The sequence below is a fragment of the Amphiprion ocellaris genome, chromosome 5 (assembly GCF_022539595.1).
Source record: "Amphiprion ocellaris isolate individual 3 ecotype Okinawa chromosome 5, ASM2253959v1, whole genome shotgun sequence".
In the NCBI taxonomy this organism is placed as follows: Eukaryota; Metazoa; Chordata; class Actinopteri; family Pomacentridae; genus Amphiprion; species Amphiprion ocellaris.
Genome location: NC_072770.1, coordinates 32,521,954 through 32,549,557, shown reverse-complemented (window position 1 = coordinate 32,549,557; position 27,604 = coordinate 32,521,954). Strand labels below are relative to the sequence as shown.

At 39.0% G+C, this 27,604-nt stretch overlaps 1 protein-coding gene across 1 annotated transcript; it reads left to right on the top strand.

Annotated features, from left to right (window-relative positions):
• Positions 1 to 857: 857 nt before the first annotated feature.
• Positions 858 to 25,256, top strand: shmt2 (serine hydroxymethyltransferase 2 (mitochondrial)). Its single transcript, XM_023290504.3, has 12 exons — positions 858 to 1,018; positions 9,477 to 9,662; positions 13,262 to 13,341; positions 14,514 to 14,714; positions 14,985 to 15,066; positions 17,027 to 17,149; positions 19,482 to 19,621; positions 19,757 to 19,919; positions 20,432 to 20,531; positions 22,226 to 22,381; positions 23,125 to 23,232; positions 23,456 to 25,256. Exons 1-12 carry the CDS (start codon positions 986 to 988, stop codon positions 23,581 to 23,583), a joined length of 1,500 nt encoding a protein of 499 aa, XP_023146272.2. The 5' UTR covers positions 858 to 985; the 3' UTR covers positions 23,584 to 25,256.
• Positions 25,257 to 27,604: the final 2,348 nt, after the last annotated feature.

Genomic DNA, 27,604 nt, shown 5'->3' with positions numbered 1-27,604 from the left:
AATTCTAAACTCTGACATTCATTCATCTACCTTTTAGTGAGTTGATACTGTTACAATTAAAATATAGCATTCACATTTTGTCTTGTCATTAATTCAACCCTGTTTACTCATGTATTCATTCATTCATTCATTCATGTTTTGTTTTTATTTTTTTAACAAGAGTAGCTCATTTGCATGAAGTGACAAGAAGATGTGAAGCCTTAACCAGCAGAAAGCATTATGGGATGTAAACACAGAGATCAAAACAGTCCAAGTGACATCCGTGTAAAAATTTATACACAGATTTAGAGACTTGTCATGAGTGCTTTGGGACACATCTGGAAATCTAAGGACACAAGAAGCATTAAAACTCCTCAAATGACACACAAGAGGCTGACATCAAGCCTGAGATCTTCTTGCTGTGAATCACAACTGCATGAGTAGGCTACAATTTATCATCTCATAAAATAAAATCTCCTCAAGACTTACCCGCAAGGATATTAGAGTGAGCTTTACATGGCCACGAGCAATTTATTGCACTTCTAAATGCCAGGCTTGTTTATCTAAACATATATCATCCCAGATAAACAAGTGTAAAGCAAGACAAAGTGCTTGCTTGAAATATTTGTTATCTGTTTCTAACAGATGAGAGGCGGGGTAAACAAAGATAAACCATTTACTGTGCTGTTCTCACAATGTACAGGTGATTTATGTAGTTTAACAAAAAATAAAAATAAAAAATCTGTGAAAATTCAGTCACAATGAGGGGAGACTGTGGATAATGAAGTGAATGGTCAGCTTCAGTGCAGTAGACGCAGCTGTAAGGGGTGTTGTAGGCTCACCGCTGGTTTATGTAAGTTCGTCGCAGCGGCCTACGTTTCCCATCGACCCTTGCGGCAGGACGAGCGTCAACAGCCGTTGCCAACAACTTCAAACAGCCTTTCGAGCCTGTCAGCGGTGTGTCGCCTGCTGAACTGCCTCTTCCTCTGGCCTGACACCTGGAACCATGCTGTCCTTCGCCCTGAGACAACTCACACGGGTAACTGTAGCATTAAGTGCAATTTCTGTGCCATTGTTTCCCTCTCTGGATGCTCGGTTGAGTAACTAGAGGCTGGGCTTTCTGCGTGGTTGGACTGATAGCTAGCTTAACGTCAGTGAGAGTCAGTACCAACTTGCAGTCGTGGGGGGTTTCATTTGCCCACTCTTGCTTGTGTAAGGTACAGCTGATATTAAATGAAAGAAGATTTTCAGGAACGAATCACTCGCTGACTTCTCCGGACTGTTCGCGTTGAATCTTTTAAAGTCTTGACGCGTGTTAGCTAGCCGTTGAGCTAAGCTGCTAGCTGTCAGCCTCCGTAACTTAGGTGGCTGCAGTTGCGTCCAAGTTATGATGCAACAGCGACAGCTCAGTTTCATCATGTGGGAAAACTGCAAAACATCACGAATGAATAGATGGCTTTGGCTGTTTACACGGTGGATTTGTTAATAAACAATATAAAATAAGTTCCATCTAAAATAATGCATATATGTTACCCAATGAGCATGAAATTATATAAATATATTTATTAGACACGTGTGATTTTTGTCGTAGACGTGAGAGAACATTGATTCATCTGTTTTGTGGCTGCATCTATAGTAAAATCTTGAAGTACTTTATTCAGCGAAGAAGCATATAACGCATACTAAATTGGCAAATTCATTACACGGTAAGAAGTCAGTCATTAAGATGAATACACTGAGCCTTCTCAATTAAATTTTTTGTGTCACCTCTGTCTTCTCCGCTTTGCTTTTGGGGGAGTCTGCATAGAACTGTAAATTGATTTTATTTACCCGAAAAAAAAAGTTAAATTCAACTTAGAACTTCACAAAGATTGAAGTACTGGGAAGGTGAGATTGTAGTATTTCTTTGCTGTAAGTGTTTATTTCGACCCAAAGCCAGTACTTGTAGTGCAGTCATTTGAAATGCTGTGGGGGATAGTGATGTTGCAGGTATTTATTTATGTTTTGGGCACCCTCTGCACATTATGAACAACTTTTGGACTGGACAATATAAAGGTTTAACCTTGTCTCTGGTGTGAGCTAAGCCAGGAGTTCCCAAAGTGGGGTGTGGACGCCTCAGGGAGACTTTGAAACAGCAAAAAGGGGGTCATGAGTTGAATAGCGTGAAACCAGTAGATTTATAAAGGATTAGAAATGGCATATTTTAGCCATAATTACTGCAAAAGTTAAATATAGTAGTTAAACTCAAACTAGGACCATGCAAATTAAATTAAACCATGAATGAAGTTGCTGTCTTCCACGCCTAGTGCCCGTGCATGTCATTAGGCAAGTTTTACACTGAAATGAAAATAACAAAAAATAGCTGACAAATTTTGGAGTTGCTGATCTAAATTCTCACACACTATTGTCTTTTAGTGCTTGTTTTTATTTTCCTGCTATGATGTCTGAATGGGAGAGATTGTTTTGGTTTTTTTTGGTAACCTTGCTGTATATCAAACTGAACAATAACCAAAACAGAGAAGCAACTTAAATGGTCATGTTCTTTTGTGTCATGAAAAGCTTTTAAATTAGCTTCCTGTCTAAGATCATGTTGCATCATCTGGTCAAAAACTGCAGTAGAATGAGTTTTTAGTTATTCTGGACTACACATGCGGTTCTGAAATTAAAGGGCTGTGAAGTCATAGTAAAGGCCTCAGTCCTGACAGCTTTATGAAGATAATGCAAGACAAGGTTAACAGATAATGATATATTAACTGGAAATGCGTGGTTCTGTCTCTTCTCGGTAACATTCAAAGTCCAAAATGACCCTCAGAAGTATTGCAGGAGAAGCAAGCAAATATTAACCTCTTGCTTTGAGATAATTGTATAACTGATAAGGACATATTTTTGTGCAACTTGAGAATTAATGGCCATTGTTTCAGTTGTGTCAGCAGCTTCTTACTTATTATCTTAACTAGGGTTGTTGCAAGGACGGTGTTAATCATGATTGTCCAGATGTAGATATTGCCCTAATATCCTTCCCACACAGTTGGCAGTTTATGAAATAAACACAAACTAACACAATTATAAAGGTTATGGTAATTTTTTTTGCAATTAGTCTACTCTTATTGGGGTACTGTACATGGGCTGGAACTTACTCGAAATACCTTTTAGTATAACTTGTTACCTTTGGTACCACAAAGATGAAACTTTTTTTTTTTTTTTTAAATTATTGTAGCAAAATGTAATTCACAGAAATTTAAACTACATTTTTTCATCTGCATTGGATTTAGTTAATTCTCTTCACTATTCACGCATAAATATCGTCCTAATATCATCACTACACCCTACACACCCGAATTAAAATTCTAATATTCTGACACATATAAAGGAGAAAGAAAATGTCACACACACTTAAGTATAATACAGGACAGTATGTCACAACAAGGTACTGCTCACTGCATTTTTTTATGAAACAAGTTGTTGGGTTAGTTAACACATCAGGGTGATGGAGGTGTAGGGGAAAAAAGAAAAACTGGTTGATTTTTTGCCTAATTATGGACCTCAAGAAGTGACCTATTTAGGCGATGTTATGAATTTCACGTAGTTTCTCAGAAACAACTAGGCTATACCAAGTTTGAGCCAAAATTTTGTGGCATGTATTCAGACCTAGTTTTATAAGTCACTCACTACTGTCAGTGTGTTTGAAGTTTCCCACTAAATTAAGCAGTCCACATGCTTGCATGCTTTTCCTATTCGTGCTAATTGGTTAAGTGTGCATCATCATTGAATTTCTGATGGACTCACAAGACAGGTCTTTTTTTTCCTGGATGTATGGAAGCATGTGATGTCCTCACAGGATCTGCATATGTGCCAGAAAGATTTCAGTACACTATTGTTTTTTGTTGCTGTTGACCTCACATTCTTTTTAGGACGACTGGTCTGTTTATGGCTTGTTATCACAGAAATTCAGCTTTTGGTCTTCCGAAGTTGGTGTATTTGTATTCATAAAACTCCACTTAGTCTATTCGAAAATTCTAAATGAACTCTAATCCCAGTATCAAATCATCCATCCAGTTCAAGAGGCCAAAGAAACAGCTGTTACTTTTGACTAAGGTTTTCTTTTACTAATGAGAGCAATTATTTCTCATTTCTGTAAGGCATTCTCTTAGTGTTTTTAGGCTCTAGTTGTAGTGCAGATGATGGTTGAATTACATGGATTTGGTGGATTTGCATTGATATCACGCTTATATTCAGTGTATAATGATGGAAAAAGCACCCGTGCACTCCAACTTTGAACCTTTTGAAAAGCCCCTTATTTCAAATTTAAATTGTTATGCAGTAAACTTTGTTAGAGCAAACGGAGTGTGAATGTCACAGCATGTAACTTTCCATATTTTTAGACTTTTTATTTCCATAGTTTAGGTTCTGCTGAGATGTGAAGGTAAGGGGAATGCATTAGAAGAGCTTGCTGGGTACTGCTATTTGCATGGACGACTATAATTTCTGTGTGTCGGCCAGTATAAATTTAACCTGAGAGAAAGAAACTTAAAAAAAAACCAAAAAAAAAAACATCATTAATCAGGAAAGTTAGTATAAGTGGGCACACAAAATTGCATCTTTCCCCCCCTAAACTTTCACATGAAAATAATTCACAATGTTTTCTTCTCAGGTCAAAATTCAATGTAACATACAAAACACAAATTTATGATTCAGTACTTGGAAAATTCAAATTTGATCAAATCTAAAATCATTACTGCTGGTTCTCAATGCTGTGTTCTTATATATGAGAGATTTGTTTAGGAGGATTTTGTTTTTCTTTGGTGAGAAGACCTGCTGCCCTTTAGAGTTTGGCGCATAACTCCTACTCACCATGCTTTTGTTTGAAGTTCAGAGGAAAAGCTTTGCAGTAATTCTACTTTTTACATACAAAAAAAAAACGGTTGTCAGAGCTTAAGTGGGTTGGAAAAGAGACAACAACATTTTTTGTTTTCGTCCATATGCTGCCAACGTCAACCAAAAGAGTAGTATTGTTGCATTCAGTATTTCATTTTGGTTTAGAAATAATTTGCAGTGTCACCCTAAATACAACCTCTCTAACTTCAATGTCACACACAGAAACCACCAAAATTTTAATTTATCACTTTGTATTTTGCAGTTTTTGGCCTAAAATAACATATCGCAGCACCGGGAGAGGCATTGTTAATCCTTTTGAATCTACTTTTGATAATTTAACAGAAGTTTGTCAGTGCTGGTTAATGGCTTTGTGTTTTCCTCAGCAGACATCTTTTTTTTTAGGTTGCTTTGAGCTACTCTGACTGTGAAATATGGGTCCTCCTACTTTCATAATTTCAAGTGTTCCTTATGCCAACCTGGTCCGGATTATAGGAATAAAATCTCAGTGTGATAACGTTGTACATTGTTGACCTGTGATAAATAAACAAATTTTACAGTATATTAGCGATGCAGTTCACGTCTTAAACCTCAAACACTGAAGAAATGAAATAATTTATCTCGAACATGGCTTAAATTATATATTTTGCTCATAAATATCCAATGAAACAGTAAAACCTTTTCTTCTAAACTCAATTAAAACATGTCTTGAAATTTCCCTTGCTAAATTAAACCAAACTAGCTAACTTCATAATCGCCACCAAATTCACATCAATCAGTTATATAACAGGTAATTATCTGACTATCCAGATGTTGTGAGTGCATGGTCCACGTATCCAAGGCTCCATCTGATCAAATGTTCGCATGCTGAGTGTGACAATGAAAATACGGAATCGACACTAGCCAAGACCAGCCTAGACACACATCGGACATCTCTGTGTGCCTTTGGTACCTCGTACTATTGCCTCATGTTCCTCACACATGCTGTTCAGAACGCTTGACATCTTTATGAATTCAGCACATAGAAATGTTTAAAGGCCATCCACATTCACAGAGAACACATGCATGCGTGTAGAGCAGATTTTTCAAAGATAACTGCATTTAGCAAATTATTAAGTCACACAGAACAGCCCGAATACAACCTGATTCAGACTTCTAAAATGTGAGCTATGCTGCTTTTTTCTCTCCAGTATCACTACAAATTGAATATTTATGTGGATCCTCACAATTAGTAATGTGATATTTTAAAACTATGATATTGGGCCACACAAAATTATACTGGGCATTTTATAGACAAAATATTGACAGAGAAAATAAATGGCAGATTAACTAGCTTAATATAGTTTGCTACACCTGTCAGACAACCCGTTCCATCTTTGGATTTGGATTTATAGGGACTTAAAGTTTACTTCTGACAGAATAACATTGACTATGACTTAAAATCATTGCTATTTATTCCCACAAATTTATGCATGTTAACTTAAGTTTTAAAAGTGATTTAGCTGTATTTAGGTGGTTCGGAATTGCATTTTAGGTGGCCCAGACAAAATATGCAATGTAAGAACCCCCTGTAATGTATTTCTGTTTTTGATTTAGCACACTGTGAGCTTGACAGACATTAAGAATGGTTTGAGTGAAGGGAAGGCCACGAACCTTGAACTAAACGGTGTCTGCAGTACAGTCCACAGCTTGCATCTGAGTTACCATGAAATCTAGTGTTGAACTTTTAAAAAAAAAAAAAAAAAAAATTTCTTCACTGCAGGGAATGTTGTGGAAAGATTACAACATAAATGTACCGTTCCAGCACTTACACCTCCTGAAGATTGGCTCTGTTGCCGGCATTGCTTAAGTCTCTGATTGTCACTCTGACAATCTTTTGACCCGAATAGCGTGGATTCGCCCTGGACTGTGCTTCCGTCCCTTTACGCATCTTCACCCTATCCAGACTTCTCAGTCTAGTGCCATCCAGAGTGAGTCACAGGGCAATTTGTAACGGACAGCCCCGCTATTAGTCAGTGACAGGGAAAGAGGCAACTACGTGTCAGACTGACAGATGCTGCTGCCCTGTCGACACTTCTTCTCTGCTACCTTACATATCAGTTTTTTTTCTTCACCGTTTCCCCACTCTAGTCCTGTCTGCTTTCCTTGTGTTACAGAGTTGATTGTTGTTTGGTATAGCCACTGATGGACAGCAGTCATCTGTAAAATTGACTCGCCTCGGGAGCTGCTTCAGGAAATGGGCAAAAATAATACAGACCTAGGATTAATGACATGATTTTCTTTCTTCCCTTTTCTTCTTCTCCGCCATTGTTGTTCGGGCACAGATGTTTGACAGGAAAGGCAAAGCGCCAACATTTACCTTATCATTGTCACACAGATGTAGTGCATCTGTGACTGCCATTATTTCGTGCTCAGCACCCAGGTTGATGTGGCCTATCCCGCCCCTTTTCTCACAGCAGAGTTTTCATCAAGTTCACCTTCAAACAACCGTGTAATGTATCGCCTAAAAATAGTCCCACTGTGACATATTTGGTGCTTGTATCTTGGCTCTCACTTCTCTTGGATCAGTTTATCTTGTGTTTATTAATTAATCCCCCATAATGATCAGGGCTGAGAAATGAAGCAGGAAGGCGGAGAGGCAGACCGCAAGGACTGACCTGTGTGTTGTTTGTTTAAGCCCAGAGCTGTCCCATTTGGACACCATGGAAGTGATGTCAGTGACAGGAGGAACTAATAAAAATGCCACACGAGTGTTACTTGGTTGAGCGTGCTTAGCAGCGAAGGGTGACAGGATGGGGACAGGAGGATGGGAAAAGGGAAGCGAGGAGGAGGAGGGAGAGGCACCCTTGTCTGTTTTGCAGTCATCAGTGGTCCTGTAACCACAGTGTTGGCTTGTGTTGGGTTTTTCTGCTGCTGCTTTCCCTGGCTTTGGTCTGCCCCAGCAGAAACGCAGACAGCGAAGGACAGTTCCCGTCAAGATTTAATGACCCATGTGATTTCTTGGCGAGAAACGTGTCCTCCGAGACAGCTCGACCTGTCTCCCCAGGCCCTCATCTCCTACAGGACCCTGAGGCGGGGGGCCTCTCCCCTTTTCCACCACCACCACTGCTACTGGTGGCAGAAGGCCAGGGTAGAGACTGTTAGAAATCGGTCATTAATGTGCCACTTGGTGTGTCACCACTGTCCCCTCTACCACCCCGGGGACCTGAGGAAGAGGCAGCAGGGTAGAGTGGGTAAGCTGCACAGCAGTGGAGTAGATAAACTACCTTGAGGCTGTTTCCGAGGATAAATAGTTCATTTTAACAGAATTTATTTCTCAAGAATGTTAAACTATACTAAGGTGGTCATTTTTAGATTGCAGGAGTTTGTGTGGCTTTTATTCATTTTTTTCTTTGTCTTGAAACCTGTTGAAAAACTACACAGTTGTTTTCTTTGCTAAATTTCAACTGTAATAAGGCTCCTTCAAAAGATTGTGTAACTTAACATTTTTTACACCCCTTAAAATAGGAGTAATTGTATATTTTTTTTTTATAGGTGTCCTCAACCAGTCCTGAGCATTGTGTTAATTGCTTTTTAATAGTGCTATTAAGGGGAGGCTGTCCCTCACACCCCAGCACACCTGCACAGACGATAATTATTGGTTAGTAGTGGGGCGATTGATCTCGGCACAGAGTCATCATCATATTGTTGATTAAATGACGAGAAGGAGCCATTTTGTTCTTAGTGCAATCAACCTGTCAAGTATTTAATTTAAACTCTTAGTGTTCTCCCACACAGCAGTCTTACTGTTGATTAAGAATTATAACAGGAACTTGTGCACTATTTAAATACAACCCAACATTTTTCGTGTGCATAGAAGTTTTCTGCTTGTCCAAACACTGCAGCTATGGTATGTAACAGTAAGCCAGAATAATGGGACCAGAACTGAACCCAGTATGGGATTCATTTTTTAAAGGAGCCAGTGAAAATTGTATGGACTCTGCACTCACATGATCAGGCATTGCAGCAGCAGCAGCAGCAGCAGAAGAACTCGCCAGCCCCAGTCAAGATTAGATAAGCAGGAAGTGCTGAATCTGTTCTCTATATGCCTCCTTCTGGTACACTGAGGCTGTAAAAGTCAGTCCCTCAGTTTGTAGAAGTGCTGATAGAGGCATAATTGAACAACCATGCTGATTATTGATATCATGCAAACACGCCAGCTTCTAATTATACCAGGCTACATATTAGAGTGTAAGAAGAACAGAGCTGTGGAAAGCACTTGAAATGTCTTCTTACTCATACAGGTCAAATCAGGATGGTTCTTTATATATTTGAAATGGTGAAATATGCTCTATAGAGAAATTATGTTCTGTGTTCATTCTCTTGTTATGTTCTGATTATTTAAAATGTCCAAACTGCTTTCATCTTAATAGATAATATTCTCCAAAATTCTTCCCCCCAAACTTTGCCAGCTTGTGTCAGTCCTCATAATCCATGACCCATTTAACTGCAATGGCCCAGTTTTAGAAAATATGTCTACAATAACTGTGATATCTGTGTAAAACTAATACATTCTAAATGGAGCCTTTTCCTCTCTGTATACCCTCTTCTCTCATCTTACACCCCAACCGTCCTCCTGCTCACAGCCGCTGTGCCATCGCACCCCAATTCGTGTCAGCGTGCGTGGCCAGCACGCTGCCACCCGTACAGTGGATGAAGATCGTCCGTGGACGGGTCAGGAGAGCCTAGCTCAAGATGACCCCGAAATGTGGGATCTGCTGCAGAAAGAGAAAGACAGGCAGTGTCGTGGTTTGGAGCTCATTGCATCTGAGGTACCACACATTTTACTAATTCTAACTGATGCTTTTTAAACTTGTTTGTTTGTTCTTGACTGTTTCTGTTCATTTGAGAATGGAGGGAAACTGGAGATTGGGCAACATCAAAAGGGGTGTGATGAAAATACCTTCTTAAGTTTGATAAGTCTACTATGAATGTGTTCAATTAGTCAGGTAAATTATTTAAATGTTTCTACCCTTGCTAGTCAGCACCATATAAATACTAGTCTGTTGCATCCAAGATGTTACACAGCCACCTGCTAGTTAGCTGGGGTAGCCCTGGCTAATGACAGGTTGCCACCTGCCTGGCAGTAGGCTGCTAGTGGGGAGACTGCAGCTCTGATCTTATCATGCTAATGTCAGCATGTTGTAAAACACCAAGGTTCACAATGAGACCGATGATATCTTGCAAAACCAGTATTTTGATCTAGAAAATGAAAAGGAGGTTGTATTGAGGTTGTGTCAGAATAGATTGATAACCACTTGACAGGAGCAGTGCACAACCACATTGAGTACAGGCATCTGGATGTCGACTTGCGTGGTGTTTTAAGTGCCATTTGTTAGCTTTTATTTAATGGGTTGTCCTGTTTTGTAGGATAATATGCACTGCTTATATGTCAGGCACAAAGCACCACACATTTCAGCTCTAAAACAGCCACAAAAAATACTTTTTTTGTGACCATGTTTAATGGTTGAGGATAATTTTAATGGTTTTCTAAGTGTTTTCTTACTTTGTGATCATTCTACTAATCGAAATTAAAATTTCCGTTTAATCAACTGGGAAGTCATATATTGGTATGGTCTCAAAAACCTATATTTGATGCCAGTGTAACTGAATATATGAATGTGCTGTTTTGCTTGACTTTGACTGGGTATTTGAAAATGATAGGCTAATTGACCAGAAGGTGTGGGCAGACTAATATAAACAGTTATTTTGACCATCTTGATGGATCAGTTAAGAATCAGCACATTCATTTTGACACTGCCTTTAAAATGTTTGAATGAAGTTAGAAGGTGGCAGATATTTTAATTTATTTAATTCAGTCACAATTTCTTTTTGAAGTGGCTCATTTTAATGGAAAGGCATTCAATGTGAGCACATATTCAGTGTCTGTAAGAGCTGGCAGCATCTCCTCTGTATGTTGGCAGTGCAGGTAGCTGAAAACACCCCATCACCTCGGATTAATGTTTTGGCAAAAATGATTAATGTGCAGACCTGGTAGCCTTGTGAATATCTATTGTGGCTGTAATTAATTTACATGTTACTGCTAGCAGCAGTAAAACAAAAGCCTTTTTTAGGGGTGTCTTTGGGCTCTTAGTAAATACAGTATATGTGGTACATCGAGTACAGCAAATGATAGGGGTATCGCATTGAAATTCACACACTGCAAATGTTTGAATGTTTTTGCTAATTCATTCCGTAATCATTTTGCTGAATGCATTAATGTTTTATAGCAATAAATTTGCTGTTTTGCAATCTTTCCAGTGGCCTGCTTGGCTTGTTAAACTATGACCTTCTGCTTCAAATATCCAAATGATAAAACTGATGTCATGGACTGACAAGAACGAATTCATATCAAACTCGCTATTCATACATTATTTACCCGCTGACAAACTGTCCACAGCGTGCTCTAAGTCGCTCAATCTTGGTTTCTTTAACAGTAAAAACACTCACAAGTAACGATTCTGACTGTAAGCAAGAATAGCTTAGTTTTTACAGAACTCTTTGTTTTTATTCCAAGGCTGAATGGTGTGAAATGGAAAATTTTACTATTCAACAGGGCGGACAAGGTTTTATCGTCTGTTTTTTTTCCCCTCCTCCTCTTTCTTCTTCGCCGCAGTAGTTGTTCAGTGGAGTATATCAGCTCCCCCTCAACACAAAGCCTGACCGCTCTAGTGTGAGATAAAGCTGATATCTTCATTCTGCCTCCTCCCCAACTCACTCTGCAAGGCACATCACAGTACAGCTCAGGCAGACATTCCTTGAATGAGAAGACATACATTTTCCCACACATGTCCACCCACCCACACGCACACACATACTTCAAGACACCGAGAGGCAAATGCATTTCCTTTTCTAATATATGCACAGTCGTCGGAATGACAGACGGACGCAGCAGAAAGCTGTTACTGGAGCTGTTATCTTCCTCGATCTCCTCTTGGCTCCCAGGTGAAGCATTAGCATAACCACACACACACACAACACACACCACCTACCTCCCTTTTGAGGGAGAAAGTGGAGACTATATTTGTCTGTATGTGTTTTGTGTCAGACCCTATTACTGACCAATGTGATAATATACACTAGTGTTGTTGAGGAGGCCGTGTCAAGAGTTGTGTTACACAGTCAGGGCTGCATGCATTTAGTCAGGGAAGTGAATTTGCATACGTACAGTGGGCACTGGTGAAGGATGTCCCAGTCATATTTTCTTTTCCCCCTGATAAAACTGAATAGAAAGTAAGTCCATTAGGTATCTGATAGAGAATTGATTTTTTAAAAATATATTCTTAGTGGTATTTTTCATTCCTTCAAAATACAGATGCACACTACACCTAAAGTAGCCTCACGGTAAACTTACCCCTTAATATGAATGGCTTTCGATTGAGATGACCTTTTATCATATGCATTTCCACTCCTTTGTTCTAACACTGTTTGCACATTACCTGTGGTGTTAGGAATCAGGTGTCAATATTATTGTAATTGATTGGAAGATTTGGACAAGAGTTGAAAAGACTCATTACAGCATGAAGAGAGTGTTACAGAAAATACCTAGACAGCAAGAAAGAAACTTCTGGAGAAGACGCTGGAAAAGCATTACTGGGAAATAGTTATTACAAGATGAACAACAATTTGTAGAAGTTTGGGCTGTAATTAACTAGCTTTTCTCTTTTATTTTCATTTCTTTGATAGTTTTGTTCGTAACAGCTAAAAAATACTGGAAAAAATAAAGTTTCTATGTTGTAAAAACATCCCTTTAATCCTCAAGATATTCAGTTTTACTATCTTATAAGATACTCCCAAAGAAATATCACATTTGAGAAGCTAGAACAAGGGAATGACGCATATCTTTGCTTAGAAAAATCACTCAGCCATAATTGGCTCATATCTAATTTAGTGCAGTAAAGCCATATTAAGAATTTAAGGAATGCATCCACTAAAATCAGACAAATTTAATGTGAAAATGAATAAGTGAATCCAATGAGTTTCATTTTATAGTACACACAAAAGATAAGAAAGAAAAACTTTTGGTGGTAAATTCCACCACGTTTTCAGCAAAACAACTCACTACAATTAGGTTTTTATTGGAAAATGAATTTCAAAATGATTTAAAAAGGCCACGGCAGTGTATCGCAGCACGTGCAGAAAAGTTTGTTACATCATCTCATCTCCCCCACCAGTGAGGCGATAAGCATTGTGAAGTGCGGCGTGTTAGTCTATGGAAGTCCAGGGGTTCAATACTGTAATGATTGCCTCTAGCCGGAGGGGAATTTCTCACTATCACTTAACAGACTTTAATTTGCCATCCTTGTCCCTTCTGTCCACTTGCGCCATTGATCTGAGTGTGTGTTTGCTTGTGCGTGTGCTCTCACCACAGAATTTCTGCAGCCGAGCAGCTCTGGAAGCTCAGGGCTCCTGTCTGAACAACAAATACTCTGAAGGCTACCCAGGGAGAAGGTGAGTATGTTTATTCAGCCCCACCTCTGCTTATTAACACTGCTGATATTCTGTGCTTGAGGATATTTGTTGCACAGATGCACACACGTAGACACACACTAATTTAGACTGTGTTTGCTAGCTTGCCCTGCAATAGTACATTCCAACCACATAGCAAATAATCCTCAGCCTTGAATTGCCAAAGAAAATTCCCGAGGGGATACACTGGAAGAATTTAGTGCCAGGCTGGTAGTTGCATGTTTTCTATTTTCGCTTTTCCGATTTTCTATTATTTGCTGTGGATAACCCACATTTATCAGCAGCAAACAGAGAGCTGACATGTTGTATAATTCTCCTCATTTGATGCCTTTGATTCCTGGAATACAAGCCTCCCATACATTTCATTCCCCTGAATGTGTTGTCATGTTTTTTTCCCCTACAATCCTGCTCATCTGTTGTTTTACACTTTAATGTAATGAAACAAAATGATGATATCACTGAATGAGTGATCGCTACAGAAGCCATCTGTTGCTCCTTCATCTGTAATTACACTGAAAAGCTTTCATGAGCATTTTTACCTAAGATGCCCCAGATCGGCTGTGGAAGTTTTAGGTCAATGCTGGTCTAGGTTGCTCTAGATTTTTGTGACCAACAGTGCCATTTGTGATAAATGTATGAAAGTGAACAGGCATTACAGAAAAAAAGGGACATGATCTATTTTGTTGTAATATTATATTATATTATTATTATTATTATTATTATTATTATTATTATTATTATATTAATAACATTGTTTACTGTTAATATAATCCGCATGGTCACTACAATCCCTGCACCAAGCAGCTAACAAGTACAGATTGTCACTAGTTTAGTGAACACAGTGGAGCATTTCTCAATTAAAACAAACAATATTTGTTGTTTTTACATTTATCAAGTGGACGCAAATATAAATCCAGAAAAGTGATATCTGGAAAATGTGTATGCAAACAACGTTTTACTAACAAGATTGCCATTTCGGGTTACAGTGTGATTATTCTGCTGCCACGTAGTAGCCAAAAATATTAGCAATTGTACGTTTAAATTGCATCAGAATTAATGCCTACTCTAGCAGGCTGTGTGTAAGATTGATACATCCATTTTTATTAATGGAATATCATGTTTGTGTTGTTTTTCCTTTCCAACTTTGCCCTCAGGTACTATGGAGGAGCAGAAGTGGTTGACCAGATTGAGCTGCTGTGTCAGAGGAGAGCTCTAGAGGCCTTTGACCTGGACCCAGCTCAGTGGGGTGTCAACGTCCAGCCGTACTCTGGATCGCCAGCTAACTTTGCAGTCTACACTGCTGTGCTAAAGCCCCATGACCGTATCATGGGCCTGGACCTGCCCGATGGAGGACAGTCAGTAGTCACTGCCATTTTCTTTTTATTCTTCACCCTGTCACTTTTTTCTTTTATCCTCGCATTTTTCAAAGCTGCCCCAGTTTCTTTCTTGTTCAACACTAGTGTGGGACTTAAAGAGCATGAAAAATCAGTGTTGTGCATTTTCCTTTTCAAATTTTCCTACTCATTTGTTTACACTAGAAGAAAGATTAGTGTTTATGGATGTAGTTGTTTGCAAGCTACGTGTTGCACAAAATGATGTTTGTCTATATGTCCTTGTCACCCCAGTCTGACCCATGGCTACATGTCTGATGTGAAGAGAATCTCAGCGACATCAATCTATTTTGAATCCATGCCCTACAAACTAAATGTAAGTAGAGGTACCTACTTTCCACCGTCAGCTTGTTTTTGGTAATGGAAGAAAAGTAAATGCAAATGTAGCAAGATTAAAGCAAGTCATAGTGTCATGAAAAATCTGAGGCAAATGCAAGTTCAATAACATTTGGAAATACTTACCTATTCTCATGTATATTTCATGCTTTTTAAATCTCAAGTGCGAGACCTGTTGTAAATTCAGCCTGTAATGTCAAGACAATCACCTTTTTCAGAGCATTGTATAGTATGTTGTTTATAATGTGTTTTGTGCTGTTCTTGCATGTGGAATTTTTTTAGGCTCATTTACTGTAATAGGGAATGCAAAAAATCTCCTAAAGAGAGGATAAAGAACAATGAATAGCCATGACACCACAAGGTCAGAACATACAGCATAGCGTCTGAGCTTTGCTTAGCATTCACCATTTTTATATTGCTGTTGTAATTAAAATTGCAGTACAACACAAGGATTTTCGTCTGGTTCATCAGCTGTTATCAAATGAGAAGACTTGGAAAAACACTGATTATTTGACAGAATAATAATGAAAGAACAAGACAGACAAAGAAAGTACAAATCTTCAGAAAGTACTGATAATTCCTTTAAATAAATTACACAGGATATTCATTGATAGGGACCGAAAAGAGAAGGATGTAATAAAAATGCTGTGATTTAGCTTTAAGAAATCCCGTTTTTGTTTTTCCCCGCCTCGAAGGAGAAGACACAAGGCAGTGTGGGTTGGGATTCAGTGTCTACCTCAAGAAAACTTAAAACCAGCAGTCACTGGCTGGCAGGTGCTTGCCGATAGAAGGCAATTCAGATGGTTTAGTCTCTGTACGGCCGCAGTATCCACAATGCAACCATAGAGTCCTAATAGTGTATGTAAACATTCAAAGCGCTTTTTTCCATCTGCATGGAGATCTGTACAATCAGAGCCTCTCAGCAGTGACAAGTAATTTATCAAGTTAACATATAGACATGCTCAGTCCATTGTATATTTAGTGTATAGTATTTTATTCCTGGGGTCATAGTTGTGTGGTAGTGTTGGTAGTGGCTGATGGATGGCCATGATAGTCTGCATGTCCAGACCTGCTGATGTATGGGCAGGCAGGACCCCTCTGCGAGAGAGATAATGGGAAATCGACAGGCTGGCCAGCACCACTGGCTCTGTCTTCACAATGAGCAGGTTGATGGAGTGAGGGGGCATCCATAGATGTGCTGTGGAGATGGGAGATTATCAGGTTGTCTAAATAAAGCTTTCCCTCCTCCTTTTCTCTCTTCTTTTTCTTGTCTCTCTCTCCCTTATTCTCCATTGTGTCTGTCTCTTGCTTTGTTTCTCTGCTCTATCTTTCTGTCTTTCGCTGTCTCTCTTTTCCGATTCTTGGAGGAGGACCAGAAGGGTAAAACTGTCTTCAGGCAGCAGACACACTGGTCATTTGGCTGGTCCGGTCGACTTCATTTCACATGACTTTGAACTACGTCATCTATAAAATGGATTGTCTAACATGTTTCTTAAATTGCTCGGTTCAATGAACGGAGCAGGAAGAGTCTCGAAACCGACCTGATCTGGTTCAGCCTCATCTCACCAGTTAAGCAGATCTCTGAAAGGTTGAATTAGGATAAGTAGAGGTGTATTACTGCAATTGCTCCATCTTCTTCCATGATATGATGGGTGTAAATGTCTTCCTTAGATAAATTCCTTTCCCTTTTAAGGTAGCCAAAGTACTTCAAATGCAGCTGCTTCAAATGAGCTTCAAATGGAGAAAAAAATCTCCCTTCCGTGTTGATGTTTGCTCTTGATCCTCAGATATCTGACAATTTTTTTCATCCTCTCATGTTCCTTTTATTCTCCTGACCCTTACGCTCCCTCTAATATTCTCATATTCCTCCTCCACTTCGTCTTTATTCTTGCCCCTCTCTCCACCTCTTCTCTCTCCTCAATCTGTCTACCTCTCTGCAGACTGCAACAGGACTCATAGACTACGACCAGATGGAGTTGACGGCCAAGCTGTTCCGGCCCAAGCTCATCATCGCTGGCACCAGTGCCTATGCCCGCCTCATTGACTATGCCCGCATTAAGAAGGTGCATGGAGAACTCGCTCTGTATTCAAAGCTTACCTTCCTTTCACCCCATCTTTCTCTCAGTTTTTTTTTTTTTTTTTTTTTTGTATTTTGCTCTACCCTTCACTCCTCTGCTACCTGTTTTCTCCACTTCTCATCCTGCACTAGGAAGGACAGACCAGCTTCATCCTCTTATTTAAAACTCAGTCAACCTTTTTCACCGAAATGTCAAACACACCTGCTTCCCATATTGATAGGTCAGACCCAGCCAGCTTCTCTTCCAGCCATGCCTTTACTAATTTCTGTCCCTCAGTAGAGACCTGTGTGCTCAAAATTTAGAGCATTCACTTTCAAATTTTCAACATTTCCAAACACAAACCAATTTTAGGGTCATTACACACTTTACACACAACAACACAGATGCCTTTTTCTTCTGTTGCCTACTCCACTCACGCTCGCACAGACTCACAAGTGCACAGTAGCAACTTTTAACCGCACACTTCACTGCTCTCTTTGACAGTGCACAAGAGGCCCCTTTATCTGTTTTGTTATACTCCCCCCGCTGATTCACTTCATTCACTCCATGACTGCTTCCCTTTGTTGCAGAGCTCCACTTTAGCTTGTCCCATCAGATGGAGTGTCCCACCATTACAGAGCTGTGTTTTTATTAAGCACCATAACTACTTTGCCACGAGGCCTGAAGAGGGGCCATATTTTCCCCCTGGCATGTCTCTGTGGAACTGTTCACTGTTTTATGGCAGAATCTGCCGGGCAGGCTTCTTGCCAGATTTTCTATCGTGTGCTACCTAGATTGGAGCAAACCTTTTATTTTTGTTTTTTGGGGTTTTTTTTGAAATCTTAAAATCTTTTCACTATCGGCATTCATCAGATGCAGCACATCACCCACTTGTGTTCTTTACCCCCTTTCCCCTGCCTTTTAATCTATTAAACGTGCTGATCCAGTTTAGATATGAGACGAAACGAGATTGTCATGATAATGCATATTAATTGGAGCACTAAAAAGATTGTTTACTCCTCTGATCATTCGCCAGTGAGTCATTTGCATGTTAGAAAGCTATTTATTGTTTGTGCCTTCTTCAGTAAATGCTGGCAAGAGACAGCCAGGATTTATTGAATTGCACTATAATATTTCAGGCCTCTGAAGACTGCCGAAGAGTGTAATTACACCAACTCTTATTTGAAATATCTTATGCTGGAGAAGATAGGTACCGCTAACAGATGTAAAAAGAGTTATCAAATCTTAACTGTGGGGGGGATATAAATGTGTAAGCACCATGAGATTGTATCTTTTATCTCAAATTTCAACTCATACAGAGTTCAGTCGAATAAAATTCACAGAACAGTGGGGTCACTGATGGCTTTGACTGTGGCAGCACAAAGTTTAGGTTTACATTATCTAGCCGTTTCTGGGAACGCTCTGTATATCAAGAGTAATGCATATGCAAAGACATGGCAGTTCATAAATACTTGGCCCCTGTGCTTTTTTGCATTATTCTCCTGGATACTATATTTTTAATTAAACAGTGACTAAGGCTTAAGTGCTGACTTTCCGCTATGTGAGAGCTGGAATCATGTATGTGCGCTTTTTTTTGTTTCATGTGATGTATTGACAGAAGTGGCAAGTCTATTAGTGAGTTCAGGGGTTGTTGTTAGCTCGGATATGTCTGTAGTAGCAGCAGCGTCAAGAGGTCTGCACACTGTCAAAGGTTTTAGAGAGCAAAGATTAGTCAGAAGTTGAAAAAATACTAGATAAGGGTCCATTGATTTGTTTTATAGGAATGGATGAAACCAATTTACGATCCTATGACATTATTTATCTTCAGTAAAATCATGATAGCAACTGCAGCAGTGGATGCCGATTTGTCCAAGAATATGGAAAGTAAACCCAGAAAGGCTTAATTTGTCAGCAAGACCCATGCAAGAGGTGCTGAATGAGAGACTGCAGAATTACAGAGGCAAACCCAGATAGGATGTCATAACTTCAGCTTGTTTTTTAGATTTCTTCACAACTTGCCTCAGTACTCTGTCACCTAGAAGTAAGGAGACAGTGTCTAAGAGTGGCTAAAATTCCTACACAGAGTCTGCATTTTCACCTCATTGTCATAGAACCAATCTAACAAAAAATCATACTGCCTCAAGGCTTAATGACTGCACTGCAGTTCACAGGTATTGCAGAGTAATGTGATGATTTTGAGTCTCATAATGGAAACAGCTAAAATTTCCTGTCGTGTGTGTGTGTGTGTGTGCGTGTGTATATATATATATTTTTTTTATATAAATGTGTGTCTTAATTTCACAGTTGTTCCTTCTTTCTGCCCTTTTTTTTCTCTCAGCTCTGCACCAACATTAATGCCTACATGCTTGCTGACATGGCTCATATAAGTGGCCTGGTAGCAGCCAAAGCCATCCCCTCCCCATTTGAACATGCTGACCTGGTCACCTCCACCACACACAAGTCTCTCCGAGGAGCCAGGTAAGGACAGTCGGTGAGCCTTAGAAACCACAAGTGGGGACAAATCAATTTACCAAGGATGAAACCTTGTTTACGTTTTAGAGAAAGATTCAGTGGTAGAAATGCTTTGTCAGTAAATGATTGTGTTCCTTCCAGGGCTGGCCTCATCTTCTATCGTAAGGGCGTTCGCTCGGTGGACAAGAAGGGAAAGGAAATCATGTACGACCTTGAGGACAAGGTCAACTTCTCTGTCTTTCCCTCCCTGCAGGGTGGACCTCATAACCATGCTATTGCTGGAGTAGCTGTGGCACTCAGACAGGTCAGCGCAACACAAATATCCATTTGCAATGTGTGTTATGTCACACAGTGATCAACGTTCACTGCATCAGCCTGTTCAGTTATATCCTATCATAAGAGGTTGATAACAAAAGAATCAATCTGTCCATGAAACGGAATCTTATAGTTCCTATGTTCCCCCTTCTCTGACGTGAACTATCTGGATTTGGAGTGAAATGATCTCACCGTTGAACTGTTAAAGGGAAATTTCTCCTGAACAGCAGTTCTTAATTTATAATGCTATTTATACTTCCATCACCTCCAAAAGTAGTGAACAGTAGATCCAATTTTTTCTTCTAAGGTATTTCGTCATTTAAAAAAGGAAATAATCAACATTTCTATCACAACATACATGATAGTATTCTTCTGAATTAAATAATAACCTTTAAACATGATGCATTTATGTTTTTATAGAAATCGTTCATTATTTCTTGACCCCCCCCCTCCAAAAAGAAAAAAAGCTGACTTAACCTTATTGTTTGTGTGCGTGTCCAGGCACAGTCTCCCATGTTTAAGGAGTACATTGCCCAGGTCCTAAAGAACGCCAAGTCCATGGCTGCAGCTCTTCTCAGCAAAGGCTACACCCTGGTATCAGGTAATCCAACTTGTATATAAGCATTCTTTTTTTATTTCTAAGAAGACACTGACTCAGCAAACGGCTGAGAAACACTGAAATCTCACGCAGAATGTCTTGTCACAAAATGCAAATTACACATTGGGAAAAAAAAAAGAGGAATGCATTTAAATTCATGATGTGCAAATAGGCTAATGTCAGGGTAGCTGCCCTGTCAGTCAAGAAAATGAAATCAGATTAAAGTGGTCACTTTGTGGCTGTGAGCAAATGCTTGAATCTTGTACTGCATTTAATACACTGGCCTCAGCTGTTTTTTGATGTATAGCTCTCTGTCGATACCCTAAAAAATACAAATTTGTCCTGTGCTTACACGGCAGAGCATACACACCCCTCTTATAATCCCTTTGTAGATATTTTAACAATAGAACTGAAGAGTAAGCAAGACTGTGTCATAGGAATAATGTATCCTCAACACTTGTACAAAACATATCCAAACAAATACAGATTTGCATAATTTAAACTGTAAAGAACATCCTGCATAAGTTACCTTAAACTGACAAATTAGTTGACTGTCTTTGAGAATTTTAATGGCATTGTCATCTTTTGTGACAGCTGGGAGTGGAATTCAGTTTGCTGATAGCCCTAGGTACATCTCTCTTTAATAGATTTTTATTTTTTTTTAAAAATAGCTAAATTAGTTTACTCAGAGTTGGACTGGAGCACTATCTCCATGGTCTCAGTATATTGACAATATCAATGTCATTATGTTGTTGCTATCAAATTATGTTTTTGTACCTCCATTTCTTACGAAAAATGTCAGTAATCCATTACTGTTGTCCCATTGAAGTACTGGTAAATCACATGATCTGCTGCAAATAATAAATTCAGCCTTCAGTTAGTCCAGAATTAAACTGCGTACTGTACCACAGTAGTATAATTCACAGTAGATTGTCCTGCTTCTCTCCTGAATGAAGAAAGAAATAGTATCACACACATCCCATTCATTCTCTGATCAAATGCAACATCCAGACCAAATACATACCTATCCCAGACTTTTCTTAATAACCTCAATTTCAAGAATCCTCGCCTCAAAAGTAACATTTTCAAAGATACTGTTTAGTTTTTTTTAGAGCAAATGAAGCAAACTGGTTCACACAATTAATTAACCAGCATATCCACCTTTTTAAAAAAAATGACATAAGCTCATCAATAAGCCTGAACATTCATACAGCAGCTTGAATTACTAATAGATATTGTCTCTAGATACTAACATTTATGGTGGGGATGGAAAGAAGAGCAACTGCTGTGGTGAAAGCTAATGGGGATCCAGATGACAAAAGGAACTAAATTGACCATTTGTCTCCTTTACACTTCATTGAGCTGAAAAAAAAAAAGTTTTTGTCTTATTTCCATTCAAGGCAGCATGCAGTGAAACTTGTAAATGCAGCTTTCAGGTGAATGTAAATCAGATGGCCCATTAGAAAGGTGAAGATCTGAAGCTTTACTGACAAGACACTACCAAAAGTAATTTGGTTTCATCATTAGCTGCATTCTGTTTCATATCCTAAAGCTAACAAACCTAGCAATAACAGTTGTCCGTGTTAAATAAAGGACCAGGTGGTACGATCAAATGCTTCTAAGTAAAGATCGCTTGTCTACAAAACCTTGGACTCCTCCTCTTCAGACGTTTTTACCAACAATGCTTATTATTCCAGATGGGACCGACAACCACCTGGTCCTGGTGGATCTGCGGCCTAAGGGCATTGATGGGGCTCGAGCTGAGAGGGTGCTGGAGCTCGTGTCAATCACTGCAAATAAGAACACCTGCCCCGGGGACAAGAGCGCCCTGACTCCTGGTGGCCTCAGGCTAGGTAAGGAACAACCTCACATTACGCTGTATTTAGCCAGACAAACAGAGGGCTTGTCTTATTTATTAAGTGTGTGATCAGAAACCATATTAAATAAAACAGTAATGCTTGTGCTGGTTTGAATAGTCAAAAAATCTTAATTCTCAAAAGAAACTGTAATCTATATTCCCAGTGTATTATGTTCCATATGTCACTACAAAGTGGAGGCGTTTTTGTCTAATTTACTTTGTTTTTAACATCCTCTTCATTTCGTCTGTTTTACTTTTCAAAATGCAATACTGCGTATGGAAATTAGTCAGCCACCAATTAAGCCACAAGCGCTGAGCAATTCATGATTAATTAAACTTGTTTGGCTTTTTAATCATCTTCCAGGAAGTTCAAGAGCTCCACATCTATGCTGTCTTATTTTAGCACTTTCTTAAGGGGAGATCTTGAACCTTCACTACAATGCTCTGCACTTACTACCTTCTCTTTTATACTGCACCGTAGTGGCCTGTTGACCACCAGCATCTGTGTAGGTTTGACACATCTCCAGTCTCTGTAGATTAATTACTGAAGTTTCAAGAAGCTCCAGGGTTCTGCTTTTTTATTTATTTATTTTTTGTAAAGACCATATGGTTCCTAAGTAGAAAAAAAAAATTAAGAACATGAATTACTAACAGTTGACCTGTAAAAGCAAAGAGTGAAGTTTATAGTCAATAGTTTGTATTTTAAGCTGCATTGTGTTTTGTTCTTCTCTGTCCCAGGTGCTCCAGCTCTGACCTCCAGACAGTTTAAAGAGGCCGACTTTGTGCAAGTTGTCGAGTTCATGGATGAAGGCTTCAGGATTGCGTTGGATGTGAAGAAAAAGACAGGTTAGCCTGCTGTGAGAGGGCAGACAGATTAATATATAACTCAGTGGTTGCCAAGAACTTGTGTGAGTCTTTTTTTCATTCAAAGCACAGTCTGAAATTGTATTACATATTAACTTGTCGGCTGAAGGGAGACAAAATGCCCAGTGGTAATAAAACAAAGGAAGCAAGGAAGCTAAAAGTAACAAGCTAATGCTTTTCCTCTTTCCCTTTCTGTTGTCTGCAGGAAAGCTCCAGGACTTCAAGAACTTCCTTCTTCAGGACCCAGAGACCGTCGCTCGCATCGCAGACTTGCGCCACCGTGTTGAAGCTTTTGCCAGACCCTTTCCCATGCCAGGGTTCCACGACCATTAGGCCGGCCGATGTGGAGTCACTGGTCTGTGACAGCCAGATGGCAGAAACCTGGCTGGGCAGAAGTGTGCATGGAGAAAATGGAAAAATGTCATGTAGTGAAATGTGTTTGTGCCTGTGAATTTGGATGACTTGAGTTCACTTTTTTCCAATCAGATCTGAAGAAGCGTTTTTTGTACTTCTTTGCAGTCATCCATCAATCTATTCTTGTAACAACATGGCCTCCATGTTGAGGCAAAAGAAACAATAACATTTGTCAGATTTTGTAGAGCAGAAGAACCTATTTTCTATTGTGTGTGTGAAGATCTTTCTCAGCTGTCTTCCCACCACTTGTTTAACGCAAATGTGTGGGAGGAAAAAAGTAACATGTCAAATGAAACAAAGACCAACACTTGTTATCACAGTCTGTGTGAAGTGATAAATGTATAATTAGTCATTATAACAAGATACGCTGAGAGTCTTAATTCTGTAAAGAGTCTTAACTAATGTCACTAATGTATTTTACTATGTTCATGAGATGTTTGCATGGCAGCTTGGTGCTGTCATCGTCAGTCTTTGAAACCAGGTACACAAACAAGTATCATGAGGTTAAGGGGTGTTTTGTCAAGCAATGATGTACTGGCCTTCTTTTTTTAGGGAAATGTTTTGTTGAAAATCTGAAATTAACCCTAACTATCAGAATGTCATTTTTGAAATTTAGCTCTTTAACTTAGAAAAGATATGACCTACTTCTTTCCAAAGTTGAAGGGTTCAAGCCAAAATTATAGAGAAGACGGACACTACGCAACACTACAACTGTTCACATAAGTTGTTTGAGAACACATTTAACACAGAGCAAACAAAAGTCAAATATCAGCTTTAAAATTAGAGTATAATGTGAATTTCTATTAGATTGTGACATATGTCCAAAATTTGAGAATGTCATTTTCTTTTGACTTTGCTATAACTGTCTTCTCTTTTTTGTTCCAGCATATCATAGATGTCAGGTTTAATGCTCTTTATTTTCTTAGGACAAAATCGTTATAATAACCAAATGGAGTAATAACAGAAATGCTGGTCTGCATTGTGTCCCATTTGTTTCATTTTGTTTACAGAGAGTATATACTTTTCTTTGTATTTAAAAAGAATCGCCACCATTTCACAAATATCTGTAGGTTTCTGGTACCATGCTTATTTGTTATACGACACAAAAGACAGCTTGTACTGCAGTCGGCCTGATTTGAGTGTCATTTTTTTGCAATGTGGTGTTCAGTGATGGAAGCTGTGAAGCAGCTTGATTTGATAAAACATTCTCTGAGTATTTTGTTGTCTGTCTGGTTCACAGATTGGCACTGTTGTCATTGTCACTGCATCAGTGAGGAAGCAAGATTTCTGTTTGTGAAACGGTCTTACAGCACAATTGAGAAAGAGACGTAAAAATGATGTGCTACTTTCCTACTTTGCACAGAACACATCTTTTAAAGTGAACAAATTCAATTTTTCTGACAAGCATTCGCCAAAATATACCAACAAGTATTTTACTGTGGTGTTCACAAATCTACTGTTTGTCTGTTATCATCTCTGATGTGCTTCCAGCCATTGTACACAACCACCAGTTTGAACTAACTTTCTTTTACAGAATGTTTTTATTAATTTTATTAGCAGAGTCCTAATAAAAATCCAATAATGCAAATGTAGCTTGTGTTGTGTCCTTAATATTATTATACATCATTTGTCACATGCTTTGTCACAGTCAGGTTAAAAAAGCTGTGAAAATCTAAACATCTGTACTGGAATAGGACAGATGTGTTAGAGTGTTAAACTGCATTGCAGAAAAAAGGAATGGACTAACATTTATCTACAGCAATGACTCTAACAAACACTACATCAGCTGCCTGCTGATCACATGATTACGATCCTACCACAAATCGACTGTTGCAGACTTATTCATTGGAAATGATACAAGGAACAATTGATTAAATTGGGGGGGGGTTTCCGAGTCTCATCAATTCCTGTCATCAGCTACATATTTAGGTCATGCAATTCTGTATCCGTACATGACGTACACATGCATAACACACGTCTGTGCTCAGCATAATGTCGTTTTGTTTGTGGGTACATCTATATTAAATGGCCATATTCTATGTTGCTGTGATTTCTGATCTTCAATAACTAATAAAAAACGTTGCATATCTACAAAAAATATGCTGCAGACACTTTGTAAACCATTGTATTTAAAAGTGCTATGTCAATAAAGTTAATATGATAAATATATATCAGATCATATTTTGTTTGCCAGGTCTGGTGTTGACATAAATTGCTCTTCAAGGTGACTAATTCTGCAGTTAAAACATAGTTTACTGGTCGTTTTAATTGTAGTTTGAAAAGTACAGGTAGTTTTAATGATGGCTGCATTCCACTTGGGGGAGGTCATTCTGTTGTGAATGCTGGTTCACTGTCAGGGCTTACTGGACCATCATTAATTCTACCAAAAGAAATCTTTACTCAGAATTTCTGTAATGAAAAAAAACGGTGTATAATGAGCCAATGACCTTCAGATTTCTCCTCACATGGGTTACTCTCCTGGCTGCAACGCAAATCAAACGCACCTCTCTGACAGGGCGGGTTATTTAAGCTGCTGATTGGCTGTATACTGTTGTATGTAGCTACAGCTGCTGCAACATTACAGGGGAAAAAGTAGGAAAGAAGCAAACCTGGCAGCAATCTGATAACTTAACACCGCTGATCATTTTGTGGAGAAAGTACTTCAGCTCAGGCTGGTCCCTCTTGCTGCTGTTTGTGGACAACTCGCTGACTTTTAAATGATTCACCTGCTCTTTTCTGCAAGAAACCAGAGGTGACTGCTTCTACAGGTAGGATTTTGATTGCTTTGCTAACATGTCAATCAGGAGGTGAAGTGGCTCTGTTAGTCCGTGTGCTCTGCTATTTGATGTCTGCTGTGTTTGCTGTATGCTCTTATACTGGGACATCTACTCAGAATATGTGTTTTATTTGCTTCCATATGAATTTTAAATCACTTTCTCATTAGATAATTGGGGGGTGAGGCGAATATTCGCATCTCAAAATTAATATCCGGATACCGCCGTCGGACCGAATATTCGGATGTTCGGATAATCGGGTCCAGCCCTACTGCTTATGTGATGTTCATGCATTAATCTTATGTCTTTTTGCTGATTTAGAATGATTCATTGTCAACCTTAAGGTAAAATTAGTGTATTGTTGTTTTCTTGCTGCTTATCAATACCACATACCATTTCATATGAAGGCTCCAAGGCATTATTTTTTTTTGTAATTTTGGAAGGATTATCTGTTGGGGTGGTTTAGTGGTTGCTGTCAGACAGGTTGCTATGTTACATACATGTGTCCATTCCAATGCAGTTGACTAAATACTGTAAGCGCTGTGCTGGATGATGGCCGCATGCTCGTTGGTACTGTACAGTTTGTAGTAGTGTATTTTAATCTACCACGACTAGATCACAGTAGTAGTTTGTTTTAATCTACCACTACTGTATTCTGGACCTTTGTGAAGTAGTTTGTTTTTGTGCAACATTTGTATCCATGTAAAATCAGCAAATAACTAAATAGACTTATGTAAAATAAATTGATAACTGGGTTCAGGTGGTAGTTTTTGTTAAATGATCCCGTTTCTCGCACAGATACCTGCAGATTATTTGGTGATTTTTGTCGTATTTTGGACAAGATGGTGCCATTATTGGTATGAAGTGATAAAGGTTTGATAATGAAATGTCAGCATTGGTATGCATGGACACGGATGACATTTATTTAGTTGTTTTGCAGCTTGTGAAATAGGTCAGAAGCGGCCTGGTTGTGGCTTGATTATCATGATTATCTCAAGGAGTGTGATCCAAACCTGTAGTTTTCTTACTTCGCCCAGTCAATATGTACACGTTTAAAGCATTTTGCCAGATGTCCATAAGGATGCCATAATATGTTAATGCAAAAGAAGAAGCTTATCATGGAATTAGGCTGAGAAAATATGTGCTTATTCAATATCATCAATGGC